At 35.9% G+C, this 24,529-nt stretch overlaps 1 protein-coding gene across 1 annotated transcript in view; it reads right to left on the reverse strand.

The window, feature by feature from the left end:
* Positions 1 to 24,529, reverse strand: part of PDS5B (PDS5 cohesin associated factor B) — a 205,615-nt gene that overhangs the window by 150,063 nt on the left and 31,023 nt on the right. Inside the window, 2 exon segments of the mRNA XM_078147054.1 lie at positions 4,656 to 4,859; positions 10,232 to 10,358. Coding sequence (XP_078003180.1) covers positions 4,656 to 4,859; positions 10,232 to 10,339 — 312 coding nt within the window. The 5' untranslated portion in view covers positions 10,340 to 10,358.

Consider the following 24,529-nt stretch of genomic DNA (forward strand, 5'->3'; position numbering starts at 1 on the left):
AGGAGATTAGTGAGAAAGAGTAGAGCTATGGCAGAACTAACTGGGATGATTGGATCAAGTGAGGGTTTTTTGAGGATTGGGAAGTCATGGCTATGTTGGTAAGAAGGAAGTAAGGAAGGAAATAAGCATTTATTAAGCACTTACTATGTGCCAGGCTGTACACTGTGCAAAGCATTTCACAAATGATATTTCATTTGATCTTCACAATGGCTCTGGGAGGTAGGTGCTACTATTATCCTCATTTTACAGATGAGAAAACAAATAGAGGCTAAGTGACTTGCCCAAGATCATACAAGTCATCCTGACACCAGACCCAGTGCTTTATCCACTGTGCCCACCTTGTTGTCTCTCTATTTGAGGCAGTAAGGAAGTACCAATAGACAAGAAGTAGTAAAGACAAGTGGCAGAGTGGGATGACAGAGGGGGCAATCTGTTGGAGAAGACAGGATAGAATGGGATCACTTGTACAGGTAGACAGACGTGTCTTGGCATGGAAGGGCCAAATACTGTGTGATGTAGGAGTAAAGGCAGAGATCATGGCAGAAGGCATCTGAGTGATGAGATGAGGAGGAGAGGAGAAGAGGCAGCTCTCAGCAAATGGACTCAATTTTTTTTTCTCCCAGGAAAATATAAGGCAAAGTCCTTAGCTGAATGGGTGTGGAAAGGGAAAGCTATCAAAGGTTAGAGAAGGCATAAAAAGGTTTGGAAAAGATTCTGTAGTGATTGTGATTGATTAGGGAAGTATAAAGGATTGCCAGGCCACAGTAAGGATTCAGTTGAGATTATCTGACATCAACTTGTAGGGGATCTAGTCAATATGGTTTTGTGATTTTCTCTAGCTTCATTCAGCAGCATGTGAATGGGAGCAAAGGCAGTGGATGGTGGAAGTAATCCAAGGCCAAAGTTTGGTAAAGTAAGATCAACAATAGGGAAGTGACATAAGAGGGCAGCACAGAGTTGGACTGGTTCACCATGGGAGTCAAAATGGGAAATGGAGGAAAGTAGAGATATTACAAGGGAGGGTGATGGCCTGGGAAAGAAGTCAAGCATGGTAAGTTTGAAGGGTCACAGTGAGGACAAAAAAAGGATTAGGTGTTAAGGCAAAGAGAAACATAGAATGACAAAAGATGATCTGAGAAGAGAATCTCAGAATTCACAAATGCAGAAAGGGAACACTAGTGAAGCTCAAATGAGACAACAGGTAAAATGCTTTCACACCTTGGAAGTGCTTTATATATTAGTTATTACCCTTAGTTTTCACAAAGTTCTTTTTTTCCTCATTTTACTTCTAGCTTGCCTATCAAAGCCTTCAATTCTTTTTTGACAGCACTATTTGATCACTTAAGTCCAATTCTCTCCTCCATTTTTCAGGAATTTTCTCCCCATGCAAGCTTACGTTACTGTCTCTAAAAAAATTTCTTCATTCCATAATAGTTTCAATTTTTCACAAAATTCTCTCAGTTATTTCTCAGAAAATCTATGTGGATATTTTGGCTTTTTCTTAAATGTTTCATTCAATTCAAGTGAACAAAATATAAAACATGTCTATCATGTGCAAGGCATTATACTAGGCACAAGGGATGAAGAGATAAAATGTAGTCCTTCAACAAGAGCTCACATTCTAATGACACCTAAACATGTTTTAAAGAATTCAATCATGTTGATATTCTATAAAAAGACATTCAAATTTTAAATAATAAATATAATTTCAAAATATGGGAGTAGAAATAGAAGGGAATTATCTTCAAGAGAATTCCTAAGCTTAATCTCAAAGAAAAGACAGTGAAAATAAGAAGTCTGAGAAAAATTAGGATTTGAAATTAGAATCTTACACTTCTTATGACAATAAGTTTCTTTAATATTTCATTTTTCCCAATTACATGTAAAAACAATTTAACATTTTTTAAAAATTTTGAGTTTCAAATTTTCTCCCTTCCTCCCCTCCGCCCTCATTGAAAAGGCAAGCATTTGATATAGGTTATACATATCATACAAAACATATTTCATTATTAATTATGTTATGAAAGAAAACACAGAGGAAACAAGAAAAATAAAGTTTTTAAAAGTATGCTTCAATCTGCATTCATACTCCATCAGTTCTTTCTCTGGAGGTGGCAGCATTTTGCATCATAAGTCCTTCAGAACTGTCTTGGATTACTATTGCTGAGAAAAGCTGTCATTCAGTTAACAGCAACAATATTGCTGTTACCATGTACAAACTTCTGGTTCTGCTCATTTCATTTGCATCAGTTTATGTAAATCTTCCCAGGTTTTTCTGAGAATATCCTGCTCGTCATTTCTTATGACATAGTTTTCACTTTTTCCCCTGCCTACTGGGATAAATAATAGATAATCCTTTGATTATCTATTGGGCAATGGACTCTTATTTTTCTATATTTGTACATCTTGAATATCAAACTTTTACTAGAGAAATTTATTTGAAGAATTTTTTCCCCAGTTAACCTTTCCCCTTCTAATTCTAAATGCATTGCCTTTCCTTGTACAAACACTTGTCAGTTTATACAATCAGAAATGTCCATTTATTTCCTGTGCCCCCTCCATACTTTGTGTGGTTAAGAAGCCTCCCCTTATCCTGATTTGTAAAGGGTATTTTACTCTTTGTTTATGACATGACCATTTATATCTTGGTCATATATCCTTCAGAAGTTTACTGTGGCCTAATTTCTCAAATATACAGAGTCAAATGTATAAGAATATAAGTGATTCCCCAGTTGACTAACGATCAAAAAATATGAATGGGCAGTTTCGAGACAAAGTAATCAAAGCTATCTATAATTAGATGAAGAAATGCTGAAGGGGTCTAGAGTAGAAAAAGTTTAAGAATCCCTGCTCTAAATCACCACTGATTAGAGAAATGCAAATTAAAACAACTCTGAGGTACCACCCCAGATCTATCAGATTGGCTAATATGACAGAAAAAGGAAATGACTATTGGAGGGCTCTGGAAAGACAGAAATACTAATGCACTAATGTTTGTAGCTATGAATTAATACAGTAATTCTAGAAAGCCATTTGGAAGCCTACCCCTAAAATCACTAAACTGTAAATACCCAACATATACTGGGTATATACCCCAAAAAGATGAAACAAAGGATACATATTTTAAAAATATTTACAGCATCACTTATTGTTGTAAGAAACAACTAGAAACAAGCAGGTATGCCCATTAACTGAAGAACAGCTCAACAAATTGTGACAAATAAATGTAATAGGATATTATTGTGCTTTAACAGATGACAAAAGGAATGGATTCAGAGAAATCTAGGAAAGATTATTTGAAATAATACAGAGTAAAAGCATAAAAAACCAGGAGAACTCTTTATGCAATGACCACAACATTATAAAAGAAAACAATTTTGAAAGACTTAAAAACTCTGATCAATGCCATGACTAATTAGGACTTAGAAGTAGGCATGCTTTTTTCTTCTAGGTGCAGAATGAGACATATATGACTATTACAGTAGAAACATTTGCTTGACTATACTTTTGTTAACAAGAGAAGACTTTATTATTCAGGGAGACAAAGGAATAGGCAGAATAATAACTGTGATAAGAAAAAAGAGCATCAATAAAATATTTTTAAAATATAAAGAATGGAGCAGAAGAAAGCTTAGAAGGAGACACAGACAAGCAGGGAAATACTGGTACAATCATGTTATATTTATTTACACACACACACACACACGAGGTATATTTTTTCAAAAGAAGCAACATGTTACACTAGGTTGATAGCCAGCCTTGGGGTCAGGAAGATCTAGATTCTAGTTCCATCTCTGACACATACAGGCTATGGGAATGAGCAAACTGCTTTACCTTTTGGTGCTTTAGACCAGTGGTGTCAAACCCAAATGAAAACAGTGCCACTAACCACACATAAGGATCTCTGGTGGTGGCATATTAACTTACAAAAACAGCTATTGACATTATTTATGTTCTATTGTATTTTTATTTCATTAAATATTTCTCAAATTTTAATAAGGTTCAAGTTATACTAAGGAGTTACCACCACAATTTAGCCCATTGCTAGCCACACATATGACTCCTCTGCTCTAGATAAAAACTATAAATTGCAAAGAAGGTACTGATTTGTATTGATAGAGGGAGCTTTCCATATCAGTGAAATCACAAGTCCAGTCCTTATCTCCTATCTCCAAAATGCAAGCTAATAGATTCATAATCTCCATTTTTCTGGACATCTTTGCATATAGAAGTGTTCATGTTTGTTGGTGATTTTCTATTTCATAATAAAAAGAAAATTTAAGAAGTAGTTGACAGTGAGTTATAGAAGTAATGCATTATACTAACATAAGTCTTACCTTTCAGGTTCCAAAAAAGCTTCTCAAAGAACCAAATCTCAAAATACAAGTTGAAGAAAAGAAAAGAAGAAACAAGGGGCTTTTGTAAGCATAACAGCACTCTAAGAACTACCAAATTCTTTGGTGCCTACTTTGATAGTTACTGTCACACCTTAAATCAAAACAACTCAAAGGCCAAAAACTGATTAGCTCTGCTGATGCTGACTTTTTTTTTTAATTAAAAGGTCCAACTAAACTTCTAACAGAAAGACCTTACCTATAACAGGCTACAACATGGCATCAACCTTGGAAGAAGTTTTTAAAATACATCATACTTGCCTTCAGTTTGTCCGGTGAAGTATAAGGTGCTTCAGGAGCATAAATCCTAAAAATATCAGCAAGACAACATGCCACCAGTAAGCGAACATCTTTATCAGGATGCTTGAGGAAAAAATCTGAAGCAAGGTGTAAAGCAAGGTTTAGGTACAGCTCCTTTTCTTCTTCAGAGTCCTGGTCCATATCCATGAAAGTTTTTACAACCATCTACGTAAAAATAAAATCTCAAATCAAATTAAGAAATTTCTTTTCATGTAAAATTCTATTTAGCTAAGAAACACTGATAACATTGTTTTATAACCAATACGTGTCATTCCCTTTTTATTCCAGAAACTAGAAATAAAGAAATATATTTGGAATTTCATACAAATACTGAAGGAGCAATATGTAAGAGTATTCTATACCTGAATAAAGTTTCAGGAAGTTCTTTTAAATTCATTGATATGATTTGGGTTGTTCAAAAGATTAAGATTCATGTATTGGTTATGAGGAAAGAACTCATTAACATTTTATACTTTCAGAACCAAGAGTTCTATGCTTTGTTTTGTTTTTGTGACTACTGAGCACACACTCCAAAACATATAACTATTTTTTCACCTTACTATCTTTATTCCTTAAATAATGGGAGGGAAAATAATGCATTGTAAAATAAATTATAATAATCTAGCTTCCCATTTGGACTGTCAAGCTCCCCCCCCCATGAAGTCTATGTGATAATTTTTTAAAAGTGACAAAAAAAGCATTTAAAGAAATTTATGTGTGACAGATCTATGTTGTAAAGAGGTTAGGTATGCCCAGAGTATATTCCCTTTGTCATGAAGGGCAGTTAACATACCACCTCACTGATGTATAGAGAGCACACAATACAGCCCATCGCTTTGCTCCAATACAACATATAACAGGGTCTTATGTAGCAGAGAAAAGAGAATCAAAAAGCTACACAAAACCATATTTCTCTAACATCACCTCATAATAAAACAAGTGGATTAGAAACCACAAGAAATGCTGTTAAGGGCATAAGAACATGGAATCTAATTTAACCCCAGAATAATTATTCACAATGACCAGAATCAAAACAATGCTAGGCATAATGTTCTTACAGTATAGTCAGTCAGTCAATCAGCATTTATGAAGTCCCTACATATAAGGCACAATGCTACTCACTAGGTATACAAAGAAAGGTAAATAAATTCCCTGTTCACAAAGAGCCTATGTCTTATGGAGAAGAATCAAAAGAATCTTGTAGCTAAAGGAACTTTATATTCATTTCCACAAGATTTTGAGTTCCACATTTTCTCCCCATCTTGCCCCTACCCCTACCCCAAGATGTCATGTATTCTAAATACCCCTTCTCCTAATCTGCCCTCCCTTCTGTCAACCCCTCCTTCTCTTATCCCCTTCCCCTTCTATAAGGGAATATCTATCTATCTATAGGTATCTAGTTAAAATGAAAGGGTCCCCCACTTGGCTTCCACTAGGTGGTGCTACAAAAGCAAACCAAAAAATATTATCAGGTCATTTTTCATTTACAGTCATCAAACATGTATTAAGTATATGTGCAAAGAGGAAAGATAGAATGGTACAGTGTAGAGAGAGCTGGTCTTAGAGTCAAGAAGATCTAGGTTAAAGTTCTGCCTCAGTCACATACCAGATACGTAAGCCTCTACTCGCTAAAACTAAATTAAGAAGAAACTGCCAATTTTCATCATGGAAACCTCCACACTGAAGTTCCCTACACCAGTGAAATCACAGGTCCAGACTAAAAGACGAAGTACAATATCAAGAGGTATGTACTCGCTAGTCTATGGCTAAGCAGAAGTGACCCAAATTTGTACTAGGCGTCTCCATCGGACTATTTTAGAGCTGTTCTTCAGATGAAAAGTAATTTGACTGCTTACAGAATTATCAGTGGACACCCAGGTAGCTACAAGAGTAGTAGCATGGGCTTAAATATTAGATAATGGCATGAATAACAAGGCAACCTTTCAAGCTTGGTACACCTTAGTCAAAGAGGTTGATCATCCCTCCAATGATATATGTACCAACATGAAATAACAATCTAAAACAAAATTTTAAAGAGTTTAGAAAAGATGAGACATACTTGTATATATCTAAACAATACAAATTTATAGTTTAATGGCTAGTTTAAATAGCACTAAAGCATAAATTATGGAAAATTAACAAAATAAATAAACTATTATTACAAGTCAGTCTTTCCTATGTGGATAGATCTGTGCTCTCAATGGGAATCACCCCTAAAAGTGGGAAAGATTGCAATTTCATCCATGCCTTTTCATTCTATACCACTATTGTCCATAGACTTTAATATCTATATAGCAAGAATGCATATATTAAGTACTGAGTTTCTGTCATTTTAAATCGTCCACATTCTGGGAAAACAACAGTTTGATTTTAGGATCAAAGATTTTGAGTTAGAAGAGGCTTTAAGATTATCCTGTACAACTCTCTCTTTTTACAGAAAAAGCAACTGAGAAAGCCAAAAAAGTAAAGCAACAGGTAATTCTCTTTCCCATGGCAGTTTATAATCCAAGGGATCAGTTCTGCCTTCTTTCCATCATCTTCAGAACTTTTATTTTTGCACCATCAACCTTCAGGCAACTATCCCACTTGATCTTCCTCCTGTATCCAATACAGCTTTAAAAATCCTTTTTGCTAACTAGCACTCAACACCCCAGCTGTACCTCATTCTCAGCTTAGACACTACTGATACTATTTTACAAGAATGTGTTACTTTATATTCATCCTCAGTTACCTATCTTACTTCCTTATTGGGTTTACTGTATGAATGGTAGATTTATATCTGGAAGAGATCATGGAGGTCTTCAATTTCAACGCCCTCATTTTAGAGGTGAGGAAACAAAGGCTTAGACAGATTACTTGTCCAGGGTCAAACAGCTAGCATAATTCAAACACAGATCTTTCTGACTCCAAGTCTACCTAGCACTCCGTCTTCTATATGCATCTCTTTAAAATATAAAAAGTAAATTAGGTTCCCAGACAATTGCATCAGTAGTTTTATTGATCTCCTTTTTCTTTTTTAATAAAACTATGCGTACTTCTGTAACTAGAATTCTATTGTTGAAAGCATCTCCTAATCTCTTAAACTGACCTGCTATATCTAATCTTAGAGCATATAATCCAACTATCTTTTCTCTCTGAATTCAGAAATCTGTCCAGCCAAAGCCTAGGGAGCAAGGCGTCAAATGCTATCTGGCATTTCCCATTTCCCCTATCTGCCAAATTCTATGACAGCATGGTCACTTACTCTTGAGGTTTCTGTCATTCCTACTTGCTGGTCAAAACCAAGTACAAAACAGCAATAATCATCCTCCTTCACTCTGAATAACAAAATTACCAAGAAAGCAAATCAAGAACTTCTTGGCTGCTCTACTTTTAGCAGAGTATCAATACATTGGATTTATGTTAATAAAAGGAAAATGTAAATTACCAAAACGTATATAAACAAGTTTCATCATTTAGCTCTATTTAAATAATAATTTTAGAAATGCTTTTCTAACATACACAGATGTTGGTAAATTAAGTAGGCTAGCATGTTAAATCTATTCAATGCTTTTTTACTTGATTAAAAAGACCACCTGCCACGAGTTGCCATTATGCACATACAATGTATGCAAAGCTACAATACCATATTAAGAGTCACTTCTGGTTATAAAAATAGACCATGCGGACATAAAGCACTGCTCTCCATTTTTCAATTCATTGTTTTCAGTCATGTTCTCAGGGGGCATAGATGCAGTGGTAGAGATAATGCATAGAGACTATCAAACAGAGACTCTAAATTGATTACTGATCTAATTTTAATGAAAAAATGCTCTAGAAATACGATGATGATGACAGTGATGGTGGTGGTGGTACTACTGGTAATTGCCAATGTTGCTGTAGTAGTAGTAGTAGTAGTAGTAGTATTGGTGGTGCTTTAAGTTTATAAAGCTTATATACATTACTTCATTTGATCCTTACGACCACCACCTTAGAAAGCAGTAGTGTTACTATTCCCAACAAACGGAGGCTAAGAGAGGTTAAAGGACATGCCTAGAGACATATATCTAGGAAGTGACTGAGGCAGCATTCAAATGCAGGTCTTCCTGACTTCAGGTCAGCTCTCTATCTACTGTGCCAACTAGCTATCTCAACATATACATGAATACTTCATATCCCTATCCTTTTGGTGTTTGGAGCAATGCTTTACGCATATGAGGTGCTTAAATAAATGGTTACTGAGAGAGACAACCAATCAACAAGAATTTATTAAGCACTGATCATATGCCAAGCTCTGTACTAAGCATTGGGGATATAAATATAAAACAGTCTGCCTTCAAAGAGCTTACATTTTAATGAAGTAGATGTGCATATATACCAATCAAATATAAGATAACTATGGAAAGGAAGGCCCTAACACCCTGTAGGTCAGGACCTGGAAAGAGCTCCAAGAGTAGCTGGTACTTGAACTGAGTATAAAGGAAACCAGGAATTTCAGGAAAAGATGGAGAGGAGTTTACATAGGGGGTGGGAACAGGACAAGAGAAAAGGCAGAAGGATAGACAATGGAGCATCATGAAGAATAATAAGTAGGACAGAATGGTTGAATTGTAGAAAACATGGAAGGCACTAATGAGTAAATAAACTGAAAAGGTAGGAAAAGGCCAAGTTTCAAAGGGCCTTAAATGTCAAACAGTCTACAGTTTATACTAGACGTACAGGGAGTCACCACTGGAGTTCATTAAGTAGGGGGGAAGACGTGGTGAGAGCTACACTTTAGGAATATAATTTTTAACAGTAACAGCCATGCAGAGAGGGCAGACAAGAGTGAGAGGAAAAAAAAAGAGTGAGGAGAGACAAGAGGCAGAAAGACCAAATAGAAAGCTACTGCAATAGTCCAGGTGACAGGTGATGTGAGTTTGAAGCAGAGTGGTAGCTGTATGAATGGGAATAGGGAGACATACCCAAGAGAGGTTGTGGAGCTCCAACTATTGTATATGTGAAAAAAGGAGTTGTGGATGAAAGAAAGGGTGAGAACCTGGGTGACTGGAAGGATGGTAGTGACCTCAATAATAAAAAAGTTTGGAAAAGGGGTGAATTTTTGGAAAGATAATGAGTTCTGTTTTGGACATCCTGAGTTTGAGGTAACTAACATATATCCAGTTCAATGTGTAACAGGCAATTCTAGATATAGGACTCAAGCTCAGAACAGAAACTGGGGCTGGATATATAGACCTGGAAGCCATGTGCACAGACATGATAATTAAATCCATGGAGCTGATGAGGTCACCAAGAGACTGGAGTCATTAAGAGCTGGGGTTCAAGTCCTAGAATCAATAAGAGTCGGCATTCAAGTCCTTCACCTGACTCATAATGGCCAAATCATTTAACTCCTCAATGCTCTCTACAACTCTCTGAAATAGGGCAGGTACCCATCTACATTGGTAGAGGGAGTTTGTCCACAGAGAATTCTTTACACCAATGATATCACAGGTCCAATCCCAAAAAATACAAAATAAAAATAAATGTAGTTTTTAAGGTAGCCAGACAGTACTAACCTTTAACCGTCTCACCATCTCCTCTTTAGATATTTTGTCTGAGATCTCTTTGACGCCAGGAGGATAAGTAATTTTTCCATCATTGGCTCTTGTCTTTGAATGAGCCATGATTGAAATATTTTCAACCCTAAAACAAGAAAAAAAATTAAGGTACATTTTGTATATTCACATATAAATTATTAACTACATGATACAGGACAAAGAATTATCCATATAAACATACCCCCATAAAATCTTGCCCTATAACTCCTGAACATTAATAATATTAAAGTATCATAACCACACCCCACCACAACCCCACTGTAACTTCATTAATTTCCCCAGCTCCTGAGCAGGAAAACTCCTACTCCCTTTCCCTTCCCCCTCCCCCCTTTTGTTTCCTTTACAGTCATAGTTTCATGAAACAAATTAATAGGGAATAATATGCTTATAAAATATTCTCGAGGAAAACACAATCAGAAACAAATTAAAGTACAGCTATTGTCTAAGTTATAAAAACTTGCCTAAATTAATTTGAAATTTGTTATTGATACAATGAAGTGCATAAAAATTAATCTATAGGAATGGCTAAGGAAGTTGGAATACATGGATGTAATAGAATATTACTATGCTATAAGAAATAATTAATATGATAAATACAAAAAAGCATGGGAAGACTAAAAATGAACTGGTGCAAAGTGAAGTAGAACCAGGAAAATAATATACACAATGACTGTAACAATGAAAATGGAAAAAAACGAAAACAAAACAACTAAAACTGAAGACTGAAAAATTATAATGACTAAGCTTGGCCCCAAAGAAGAGATATGAGAAAGTATTTCATCCCCAGCCCTACCCTTGTTGCAGATGTGGGGCGACACTGAATATAATTTCAGACTTGTTCAATATGCTGGTGAGTTTTGCTGAACTTTTTTTCCCCCTCTTTTTCATCCTTTGTTATAAAGGCTGGTTTTCTAGGAGGGAAAGGGGAAGGGATATATGAGGAAATGCAGGTGATATAAAAACAAAAGACCTCAATTAAAGTTATTTTTAAATTATTTTATAAAGTTTTACCCAAAATTTAAATAATTTTGGTTAATCTGACTACCTAATCCCGAATCTCCTTTCTTTTGTTGCCAACCTGTTCTTATTGGTGCCAACAAAATTCTCTGACCCTACTTTTTCTTGCCTTGTCTCACAAATAATCCTTTTCAAATATTCTATATGGTTGTGACCAATTGGACTACTCGCCGTTCCTAAACCAGCTACACCTTTTTCCAACTCTATACTCTTACTAACACAAGTTGCCTATGCATGAAATGCACTCCTCACTGATTCTCCTGTTGAATTCCACAAGTGCCACCAACCTCCAAGCAGTTCATTTCTACTCCTCTAATTTCTCATAATATTTTGTCATGCCAGAGGGTTGGTCACAGAATTTAAAAGGGGTCAGAAGACCTAAAAGATCATCATCTAGTTCAAATCTCTCATTTTTACAGGTAAGGAAAAAGCTTCAGTTCTTCACTCTCCCAAAAAGATTCAGTGACTGGTCCAAAGAATATATATGTCTCTGAGTACTTTTCCCCCTTTTTCATAAGAACACAAATAAATAAAAGACAGCAAAATTTATTAAAAGTTACGTACATTCTTATCACTTATTCTCTCCTTAATTGTTTGCAATCTGTCTTCAGCTCCTACCACTTCTACTGAAATCTAACTGGTAGAGGCTACCGAATATCTCCTAACAATGTGGTACAGGAGAAAAAGCAATGGAGATTTATAGTCAGAAAATCCTGGTTCAAATCTTGGCTCTGCCACTTGTTACTATCTTTTGTTCTTTGGGCAACTTATTCTATCTGTTTGGGCCTCTCATCTGTAAAATGAAGGGGTTGGTACATATGACTTCTCAGTTCCCTTCCAGTTCTAAATCTATGACTAAGTCTAAAAGTACTCTTTTTCAATCCTAACTCCTTGACATTTCTATGGTATTTGATATCACTAACTTCCTCCTAAGCTTCTAAATTATCTTGTCTTTAGTAGGATTCAAAGGGATGCTTATCTTCATTCCTATCATTTTTATTATCCCATTTGACACTACCCTACCCCAACCCACTCTCACCCCATAACCATTCCCCAAAATTCTGTTCTCAGGTCTCATTTCTTCACTCTTTTCCCAAGATCATCTGATTTTGCTTCACAGTTTGACCAGCTGTACATAGCTGACTCCCAAAAATCTTTATCTCTAGTCTTTAACCACTCTCCTAAGCTCCAGAACTAAATCTCCATCTACTTGTCCTGCAGACATCTTAAAATTCAACAAGTTCTAGAAAGAGTTATATGAAATGAGGAAGAGAAAAGGAAGCAAAGTAAAAGCAACAATATAAAAAAGACTACAATGCAAACAAAAACACTACCAAAAGCAACAAAACATTATCAAATACAAGAGACAATGCTGGTAGAAAATTACTAAAGTTAAAGCATACAACCTTCTTTCTTGTTAAACAGTAAACTACAGAAATATACATTAAAATACACTACCAACAGTTCAGTTCAACAAGCATTTATTAAGCATATATTATATGCTAAGCATTGTGCTAGACAAGCCCTGGGGATACAAAAAATTTTAAAAAAAGAGTTCTTACCCTCAAGGAGCTTATTCTACCCAAGGATTACAAAGGTGAAGTAACATGAAGCATATTACAAGGAAAACTGAGGTGAGAAGTAAAACTGGTGGGATAAGGGAAGACTTGAGAAAGATGATGACACCTGACTAGAGTTATGAAAGAATTCGGAAACAAAAGTGAGAAGGAAGACTTAAATACTTAACTGTTCTCAAGGAATATTTGGGGGGAGAGAGACTACTATTTAGTAAAACAACATGTATTACCCCTTCCCCCCAAAAATCAGCATGTTCAAAACATAATCTAATGGCATAATGAAAAGAACAGTGCACTTAGAACCAAGATACCTAGCTAGGTTCACATTCCAGTTCTAAAGATTTATTAGCTCTGTGACCATCAAGTAAATTAATTATCCGAGTTACAGCGTCCTTATCTGTAAAAAGCATAATTGTATTATCTACTTCACAAGATTGTTTGGAGTGAAGTGCTTTGCAAAAGTCATTATGTAATTATACATTTTACACATCATATAAATGTGAATTATTATTATCTTCTAAAACCTGCTCAAGTTCATAATGTTGGTACTATCTTTAGTTATTTTTTCTTAGTTCTCATCTCTATCAGTTACCAAGCTGTACTGTTTTTGTCTCCACATTATCCAGAACACATGAATTCAAGGTAGGATAAGTGGTCCAAAGATATTAACAAATGCTCTCAAAAGAAACTGTAAACTATTAACAACATAGGAAATATTGCTCCAGATTATGTAAGAAAAATGTAAATCAAGGCAACTGTGAGGTTTCACTTCACCCCCAGAAAACTGCAAATGATGATGAAAGCTAGGAACAATCAATGTTGCAGAGATTGTGGAAAGACATGCATAGTAATAATAATACACTGCTGATGGAACTTTTAATTAGTTAAGCCATTTTAAAGAACAATTTAGAATTAAGCTTTTAAAAAACTAAAATGTCTATACTTTTTGACACAGATCCCACTTCTAAGCATATATATAGCCTTCTCCCCCCAAAAAAGCCAGACAGAAAGGTCCCATATACACATATTTAACAGCAGCAGTTTTTGTGGTAAATAATAACAGAAGCAAGGCTTAGGCCCAAAGACTGGAGAATGGCTAAACAGATTCTGGTACATTAACATTCAGAAATGATTAATATGAAGAATACAGAGAAGCACAGAAAAATTTACACCAACTGCTACAAAGGGAAGTAACAGAACCAAGAAAACAATATACAATGAAAAGTGAATGCTGCAAAAATATAATTACTCAAGTTTGGCCCTAAAGATCTGAGAAATGCTTTACCCTGCTTCTTTGCAAAGGGGATTGTAGCTATGGCACACCGAATATAACATCAAACTGGCTCAACATGTTAGTTAAACCAAACAATCTGTTTCCTAATTGTTGTTCCTTGTTATAAAGATAGGCTCTCTCGGAAGGAATGGGAAGAATACATTTGGAAATTTCTGTGAAGCAAAAATGAAAGAAAAATAACAATAAAATTTTCCTTTTTTGAAAACTGCCCCAAAAAGGGGGAGGGCAAAGTTGATAGAGCACTAGCCCGGGAGTCAGTTACAGCCGTATTTCAAAACCGGCCTCAGACACTAATTAGCTATGTGACCCCGAGCAAGTCATTCATCCCTAGTTCCTCCCTCCCACCCCACCCCCAACAAAAAAGAAAGAAAGAAAGAAAAGAAAATGGTATGTCACCATATAAGGGCCATTCTAATCCAAAATTGTGCCTAAGACCTGCCCATCCCTCAACCCCACTAGGCTGGGACCTGCCTGCCCCTTTTTAATAAACTCAAAAAAGGCATGCAAAATGAGTAACAGATTCTCATGAAGATTTTGTATAAATGGAAAAGTTGGAATAAGGGTAATTACTGCTATTTTCACAGTTGCTTTTTTCTTTTTTTCCTTATTTTGTAGTAACTTCACAAATATTTAACAAACATATTTAATATCACATTTAATATAGTATATTAAACATAGTTAATAAGTATTGATTAAATTTTCTTTTTGTATTTGTGTAATAATAAGATCTTGGGGTTTGGTTTTTGGGTCCACTCCCTCTTTCATATGCCTTCAGAAATGATTTGATGCTCTCATCATTGTGACACCTGTAGCACAGACCCCCCCCTCTTTATGTACTTGGTCTGGTCTGGCTGCCTTTCCTACACATCTGTAACTATTAAGTTCAAAGTCCGGATGGTGGCTTCACCATCCAACAGGCTGAAGAGGAGTTGTTATTATAATCTCTTTAGATGGTTTCCATTTCTTATCTGTTTGTTTCCCCTTGTGACTTTGTTTAATTAAGACTCTAGCCAAAGTTTCATTAATCCTGTTTCTCTCTCCTCTACTTCTCCTTGTTTTGTGAGGCAATATTGCCCATAATGTTCCACCACTTTTTCCCTAGTCAAGGTGAATTTATATTCTAGACTGGTGCAGCCCTTAGCACCTTACCTACTTCTTCCCTTTGCAATCCCCTCTGCAAGGAGATCAAGTGTTTGCTGGCTGGGGTGATTTCTAGGTTCTTCTGGTCTCACCATGGAAAATAAAAAAGCATTTATTAAAAATCTACTCTGTGCCAGGAACTATGCTAGGTATGGGGGATCAAAAGTGAAACAATCTTTACTCTAAAGTACTTTACATTCTAATGGGGCAGGTTTTGATTTAAATAAAAAAATTGGTTAAAATTCATTTAAACCTCCACATAAAATGGTTATAATTAGGATCTATTCCCTTTCATCCATCTATTTCTCACTTTTAGTGTCAAAAACTCATTTAATTAGGTTGAAATCACTTTAACTGCACACTATATTGTTCCAGCATCTTTATTGATTCTCCTACCTTTATGTTAATTTGGATCTTTGTTCAGGTCTTTGTACAGGCCTGATTGTACAACACAGAAAACAAATTCAGGAAAGACTGACAAACCAATTGTTTCCAGTCCATTAAAGTATGACAAATTTCACTTTTTCATGATAAATTTGTTCATTATGTGAATTCTTTTCTCAGATGGATAGAAATAATGCTCCTGTGTAGGCTCCAAGACTTTAATCTGCCTCATTCCTTACTCTTGACCCATATCTTTCAACATTCTTGTCAACTCTTTTCATTGAAGTCACTGTATATTAAAGTGTATGAAGTTTTAATCTGGAAGGTGTCTTGGCAACATCTTCCTAGAGTTTCTCTACCATTTCATTCCTTGCAATAGTCTTGGTGGAAAAGCTGCAGTTATTTTGATAGGTTTTTTTTCTGTACTCATCAAGAGTACTTCGATATAAGATGACCAAATATCCAATGAAATAATGCTTAATAAGACTCTAAGACCACCTTTGTACCATCAAAATAGGACTTTGTGGAAATGACTAAAAATGCCATTTTGAAACGTATCCATTTTTTAAAAATCATCTTTTTCTACAAAAAAAAACAGAAATCATCATTCTTTACTCTCTGATTATTTGACTTAGCATTATTAGTCACTATAGATCCCTGTAAGACTAAACTATATTATGAATAACAGTGAAACAGAGTCCAAAGAGACCCAAAAAGAAGATCCAAGTCACAACCCCTCTGGGTCTAACATTTTCCTCCGTAAATTAAGGGGTTTGAGGTTACATGATCAGTAAGGTCCCTTCTAGCCCCACTAAATCCTATGAAAGGATTAAAGGAAGGAACAACAGCTATATTCTTTAAAATCTACCCTGGAAGATTTAAAAAGATATAGTTATCTCTAAAAATCCCAAATGAGGTGATAACTTTATAGCCATAACAGTCAAATCATCCTTAAGTTTTTAGTCTGAAGGCATTCACTACGCTGTAAAATTCCCTGTAACTAGTTCCCACTATAACCAGTAGATGGTACTCTCCATGTAGACAAGCCTAATGGACTATGTTTAAACAGAAAAGTGCAGTCAGTCTGCTAGGGATATAACTAAAAATTGGGTAAATATGTATTATAGACTGAAAAATAAAGATATACACAAAATGAACTAATAGCTCCTTTAAAATGTCAACTGGAAGAGAATATCCACATATTTTATATCAAACTACTCAAATGAAAAAGTTACCACTCATGTACAGAAGATGTTTATCCTTCACAAACATGCTACTGACATTTTATAAACAGAACATGCATTTTAATACCTATTCCAGATCAAATGAGTTAATACAGAGTAACAGGTAAATTTTTCTGTTAAAATTATTTCAAATATCTTAGAGGTGCTTCTCATTTAAGGCAATCTTTAAATATATATATATATATATTTCCCTGATCCTCTAATTTAACTTTACTTCTTAGTTTGGATTTTTTTGTATCTTGAATTTTTTTAAAATTTTTGTTGTCATAGGAACCAACAAAACTCAGCAAAACAACTGTTGAGGATGAGGTAAGGAGGCATAGTAAAGATTTAGTAAGGGGCCTTAACTAAGGTAGAACCTAAAACCTTGGCAATGTTAGGTTCTAATCAAAGACAAAGATGAGAGTAATTCTTAAAACGTTTATATTTTAACTTAATATAAAGTTCTAGTACCTCAGGCTTGCAAACTAAGAGCCATCCTATATTCCTCATTATCTCTCACACCCTCCCCCCATATCCAGGGTGTTGTCAAGGCCTGTCAATTTCACATTTATAACATCTCTTGAATATGCCCCCTTTTCTCCTCTGACACTGCCACCCCTCTAATGCCAGCTTTCATCACCTCACACCCTGATTACTGTCTGCTGCTGAGTCTGCCTGCCTCAATCTCTCCTCCATTCAGCCACTAAAATGATTTTCCTAAAACACAGGTCCAATCATGTCATCCCCTCCTACTCAAACTCCAGTGGCTTCCTATTGCCTCCAAGAGCAAATACAAAATGCTCTATTTGGCATTCAAAGTTCTTCGTAATTTTGTACCTTTTCACCTTTCCAGTCTTCTTACACCTTATTCCCCTACACGCAGTCTCTGATTCAATGACACTGGCTTCCCAGCTATTCCACAAATAAGATACTCAGTATCTCTTGGCTCCAGACATTTTCTCTAGCTGTCCCCCTTGCCTGGAATGCTCTCACTGGGACACCAGGTCTCCCTGACTTCTAAGTCCTAACTAAAATCCCACATTCATAAGGAAGCCTTCCCTAACCCTCTTAATTCCAGTGCTTTTCCTTCTTATTTCTCATTTATCCTGTATATAGCTTGCTTTGTATATATTTGTTTGCATATTGTCCCACCCACTAGATTTTGAGTTCCTTAAGCGCAGAGACTGTCTTTTGTCTTTTTTTGTATCCCTAGAGCTTAACCAGTGCCTGACACATTACAGGTGCTTAATAAATGTTTACTGATGGAAACTATAAGACTTAAGATACTGCTAAACACTCTCCCACAAGTCTTTCCACTGGCAACTAATGACCCAACCGTTAATTTACTATCACAGACATCTTATCTGATTCCTGAGGAAGTATTATTTTCCCGATTTTACAAATGAAGAAACTAAGGTTCATGGTCACATTTGCTACCTAGTTCATGATGGAATAAAGATTTTCAGACCCTTACCTACCATCCTCTTCATTAAACCAAGTCCATCCTCAAAGATATTAAATAGTTCATTGATAAGCAAAAAAAGGACTGAAGTTCTAGGAGTTTGTATATACATAAAACTATATCCAATGGAACTCCCAATTGCCCAATAATTAGAACAGAAACAGGACCATAAGAACAATCTTAATTCCAAATCTTTTCACTATCACTATTCCCAAAACACAATGCAGTGGATCCAACTCCACCTTTTCAAAAGTATTAGTTTTCTCTTCCTAATCTTTTTAATCCCTTTCTACTTCAGCAACAATCCTTTACAATGACATGCAGCGGAATCCTAATCTAAAACTCACTAAACTGCAACTCTTCCCTTTTTCTCCTTATCATCTTTCTGTAGTCCAATGAGCAACAGATTTAAAAGTCTGCAAGACCTGAGTTCAAATCTGATCTCAGAAAGGACCCTGTATGACCCTGGCCAAGTCACTTAACCTCTCTGTCTCAATTTCCTCAAGTGTAAAGTTAAAGATAGTAATAGCACCTACCTCATACTATTTTATGAAGAACAAACAAGATACTATAAAGTAATTTACCATGAAAATCTTAAAGTAATCCCAAGCCGAGGGCCTTGCCTCATATTTAACTGGAAAAAAAAAACAAGGTCATTGGTCAAGAGCTCTCTCTCTCTTGCTTGCCTCCTCCTTTCATACCACACAAATGTCTTCAGCCATTGTCTTTACCTTTAGCTGTCTCACCTGAAGATGAGGCCCTCTCTTTTGACACAGTAAACCACTCTACTAACAAGAATAATAGATTCCATATCATCTTCTCCAGAAAATTGCCCCCTCTATCTATGATCAGTTTCATTTGTCTTCCATCTCTCCTTTCTATTAATACTTCCCTACTGCCTTCAAAAATGCCCATATCTACTCCACTGGAGAATAGTATTGTGATATATATATACACACATATTAAAAAAAAAAAAGACTATAAGGATGGATTCAGAGAAACTTAGGAAGACTTCTATGAACTGATGCCGAGCGTAGGTAGCAGAATAAAAAAATAATTTATACAGTGACTACAAGACAAAAAATAATACTGAAGGATTTACAAACTCTGATCAATGAAATAACCAATTATGACTCCAGAACTAGAGTGATGATGAAATATGTTTCCCAAATCTTGACAGAAGAGTTGGGCTACAGCAGGAGACATATATTTTCAGACATGGTCAACCTATTGATTTGTTTTGCTTGACTATTCCTATCAGTTACAAGAGGAGGGAACCAGTTGGAGTATAGTGATAATGTTTCCTCTCCACACTGTACTCTGGATTTTAACTACCATACCCAGAAACCACTTTGTCTTGGAAGCTCTTCCCCCCTTTCTTAGCTTCCTTTTTGTATGTTGTATTTTCCTCTCTTAGAATGTAAGCTCCTTTAAGGTCAGAGTTTGTCTTTCTGCTTGTATTTGCATTCTCAGCCTTAGCACAATGTCTGGCACATAGTAAACACTATTTTACAGATGAAAGCACTGAGTCTCAAAGAGGTTATAAAACTTTCCCACTACAGCACAGCTATAAGTAGTTGACTTATAGCTAGGTGGTGCAGTGGATAGAGCACCGGCCCTGAAGTCAGGAGGACCTGAGTTCAAATCCAGCCTCAGATAAAACACCTGACACTTACTAGCTGTGTGACCCTGGGAAAGTCACTTAACCCCAATTGCATTAAAAAAAAAAAAGAAACCTTCAGTAGACATATTGAAACTCACATCTCTTGACTCCCAAGTCCAATATTCTTTCCCTAACACGAACTAAGTTGTAAACAAGACAATATAATAACAAGAAAATATACTGGACTTCAAGTTAGAAGACCTAGTTTCAGAGCCCAGCTCTAGTCTTTCCCGTATGACTCTGGGAAAGCTTCTTAACCTCTCTGGCTTCAGTTTCCTCATCTGTAAAATAAGAGGAATGCCCCTAGATTATGTTATTATATATTAACATCTTTTCCAGTTCTAAATCTATGATCCTTCCTGTCTGTACTGCTAGCTTAAAAAAAATCACTTTGGAGGAGGAGGGTGAGCGTTAGTCAAGCAGACATTTATTCTCAGTAAATATGGTGGGGTTTCACTTACCATACTTACACAATTTACAGAATTGAGATCCAGAAAATCTTTGATATTATTTCAGAACAAAGCACCTTCTAAAATACTTTTCATTTCACTGGACTACTTCAAAAATGAGTAATTGCTGGCTAAATTCATCTGAGCTACAAAAATTTTATTATGCCAACAATAAAACGTTTCACTGTAGTTACAAGAACCAAAATCAGCACGCAGTTTAAATTAATGACTCAAACTTTTTCTTTCATTTTTCTCTGTAGTCTTTAAAAAAAAGGTCTTGAATCTTCGTAGTCTGCAACTTTGCGCCAACTGTCTATCCATTTTTACTATTCTGAACATAACATCAAAGGAGTGTTGCAATATACAAAGTAGAAAAGAGAAAGAAGAGTTGTACATGAAATGGCCAATCTCATATAGCTTGCATTTCCTTTTACATTATGAATATATATATATAATTCACATATTACAAATTCAACCTATAGCTTTAAAAGCTGTCCCACTTGTCTGTTTCCTTTTATCCTTCTTTCTGTTCTTTTCCGAACATTTTTTAAAACTTACCTATACATTTCAATGATTACCAAAGGCAAGCACTCACATGGTGGTCAGAAGAAGCGATACAAGACACTGCCAAGGTCTCTCTTAAGAACTTTGTAATTGATTGTGTGACATGGGAGACACTGGCACAACACCACCCAGCATGGCGTGTCCTGATCAGAGAAGGTGCTGTGCTTTACAAGCAAAGCAGAATTGAAGTAGTTCAAAAGAAAAGCAAGACATGCAAATTCAGAGAATTTACTCCAAATGTTCACATGGACTATTTGTACCCAACCTGTGGTAGAGCATTCCAAACTCATATGCGTCTGATCAGCCACAGCTGAATGTATTGTAACTTGATTCTAACATAGTGATGTCATCTTGGTCATCTTCAAGAAAAATGGACAACAACCAATCAACCAACTACTAAAAATTCGCAGAATTTGTTTCTGAAAAATAACTAAAACTTAAAATTAGATGGAAATTATAGACAGCCTGGAATCAACAGGAAACACACAACTGCTTTCAAAAGAATAACATATACCAACCAATATCTGAGAAAATCTTTAGATCTTATTTTTTAAAAAAAGTCTGGGAATCTGCCAAATTTTGCTGGGAAAAGAATAAATAGCCTTAGGAAAGTAAACTTTTTATTTTTTTTAAAGTAAACTTTTTAAAAAATATTCACACAGCCAGATCACAGATTTAGAACTAGAATGGATCTTAGGTGTCAGCTAATTCAATCTCATTTTTAGAGATAAGAAAACTGAAGCTCAGGAAGGTCAAAATTTTCTGTTCTATATGCTGAGGTGAAACTCTCAAAACAAGGCCTTTTGTGCAGAAAGTACAAAAAGGCAAAAAAAACCCTCAGAAATTCTTTAAAAATTGGAGAACTTGTGCAATGGAACAAAGTATGGTTTTCTTTTCTTCTTTAAATGCCTGAGAAAACAAGACAGACCATGATTTTTATGAGCTCCCTAGTGGGAAGCTGATTAATGTCCATAATTACTGAAGGCGCAAAGTTAAGATAACCAAATCCATTGGGGACAATTTTTAAGATCAGCTAAAACATTCAAATTTGGAAATAATAAATTTTCCATCAGAGATATTCTCTAATCGGATGCTACAAAGGAGATACTTAACAAGCTAGTAAAAATTGACATTAAAACTATCATCTCTATCACTGAGCCAAAAAAAGAAAGAAACAGAAGAGTTGAGATCATGGTCAACTGCTGATAGCTAAACCTTCTCTTAGGCTTGAAAAAAGATGAAAAGTAATTATTGATGAAACGTAATCCCTAGGAGTTGTAAAATACATCCCGCCAAATTAACTATCATCTCTATAAAATGCTATAATTCTATACGTATTTTACACAAAAATTTTATCTGTTTACTAGTGCCTATCACTGAACTTAAATAAACACAGGCATTTTTTCCAGATGACATGGATATTATATCAGGTAACCTTTATTTTATGGCAGAGAAAGCCAGCTCATGGCACATGGGTCTACAGAGATTGACATGTAGATCGGATAGTTCTTGTCTTTGGGGAGCATACAGCTCCAATAGGAGGATAGGAACTCTATATAAAATTTTTAAATATTTTACATGAATAAAATCAATGAAGAAACAGTAGAATGGAGAAAAATGATGTGCAAAAAGGTCTGATGTACAATACACAGATGGGGCAGCTAGGTGGTGCAATAGATAAGAGTGCTGGACCTACAATCAGGAAGACTCATCTCTTGAATTCAAACCCAGCCTCAGATACTGTGTGACCTGGGCAAGTCACTTACCTGTTTGCCTCAGCTTCCTCCTTTGTAAAATGAGCTAGAGAAGGAAATGGCAAACCATTCTAGTATCTTTGCCAAGAAAATCCCAAAAGGTATCAGGAAGAGCTGGACAAGACTGAAACAACTAAACAGCAACAGCAAAACAACATACAGATAACTAACACATAGATAAAGCCTAAAGCCATTTTCCAATAGATATGTAGTCCAAAGATATGGAAAAAAGAGATTTGAAAAGCACAAATTAAAAATGAAAACATGCTCCCAAAGACATGAGTGCAAATTAAAATAACTGAGATAACTTTACAACGTGGAAATTGGCAAAGATGACAAAAATGAAAGAAGCAATGCTGGAAAGACTGGAAGGAGACAAACTGCTGGTGGAAATCTTAAGTAACCCCATCATTCTGCGGATCAATTTGGAATTATGTAATAAAAAGCTATATTGCCTTGACTTCACCAGCCTCCCTGAGTACTCATTCTACCACACTATGGACACCTATAATTTCACTGCAAACAGGAATTTTCTGCCCCACCCTTCAACTCCCACTTTCAGCTACACACAGGTGCCTAATACCCTGGGACAACTCTACCTCAAAAGCAAACTCCTATAGAAATAATAACCTTACCTGAATTCAACTGCTACCAGACCACTCCAGTGGTTCTGAACCTTTAGTAGTCATTCTTTGTCCCCCATAGACTGTTCCTTTATTACCATTCCCCTCAACCCAATCTCCCCTACATCCCACTCCAAAGTTACCTGTCTCTTCCACCTATTCGCTCTGAAATACCTGATCCACAGATAACAAACTTGCTTTCATCTTAAATCTTTTGCTTTCTTTCTCCCTCTTCTTACACTCATAGACAGACTCCTGATGACACAGCTGCCCTAGGTATTATTTATATATTTATATATTATTTATGTATAATTTATAGCACTGTTTGCACAGGTGTTCAAATGCCACTTTCAGGCTTTCATCTACCACCATCACTCAATAATCCCTCCTTCCTTGAGGTTCATTTAATCTATAATTGCTACCCAAGCAAGATTCTGGTGGCTACTGTCTAACAACGTCTAAAATATAGGCCTTCTTTCCTTCCTCAACAAGTTCAGTGCCTGTTTCACAGTCTCTGCTCCCCAATTCCTACATAACAATACCCCCTCAAACACTCTAACCTCCCAATTCTTGAACTTATTTACTTCCCATAACCTATTCCTCTATCCAACCTCCGCTATAAACAGAGACAGTCATACCCTTGATCTTGCCATCACCCACAAATGTAACCACTTCCATGTTTATGAACTCTGAAACTCCCTTAACTAATCACAATCTATCGCCATTCCACCTTTCCCTCTGCTTTGCAAACCCAAACCTCTCCTCATTGTAGCCTCCAATCCTTCTATCCCTCAAAAAGCATGCTAACTAGGTACATTACAAATTGGTATCACAAAATACCAACTGGACCCCGCTGTGGCAAGGCAATAGTTACAGAATTGCAATGCATTAAGGCAGCTAAGTGACAGTGGATAAAGCTGGACAAGAGTCAAGAAGATCTGAGTTTAAATCCAGCCTCAAACATTAATTAGCTATGTCACTTAAATGACGCAAATCATCTCTGAATTGAATGCCTCAGTTTCCAAAAATATAAAATGGGGATAATAATAGCACCTACACTCACAGGATTATTGTGAGGATCAAATAAGTTATATTTGTAAAGT

The sequence above is a fragment of the Phascolarctos cinereus genome, unplaced genomic scaffold, assembly GCF_003287225.1.
Source record: "Phascolarctos cinereus isolate Bilbo 61053 unplaced genomic scaffold, phaCin_HiC Scaffold_726;HRSCAF=1367, whole genome shotgun sequence".
NCBI lineage: Eukaryota > Metazoa > Chordata > Mammalia > Diprotodontia > Phascolarctidae > Phascolarctos > Phascolarctos cinereus.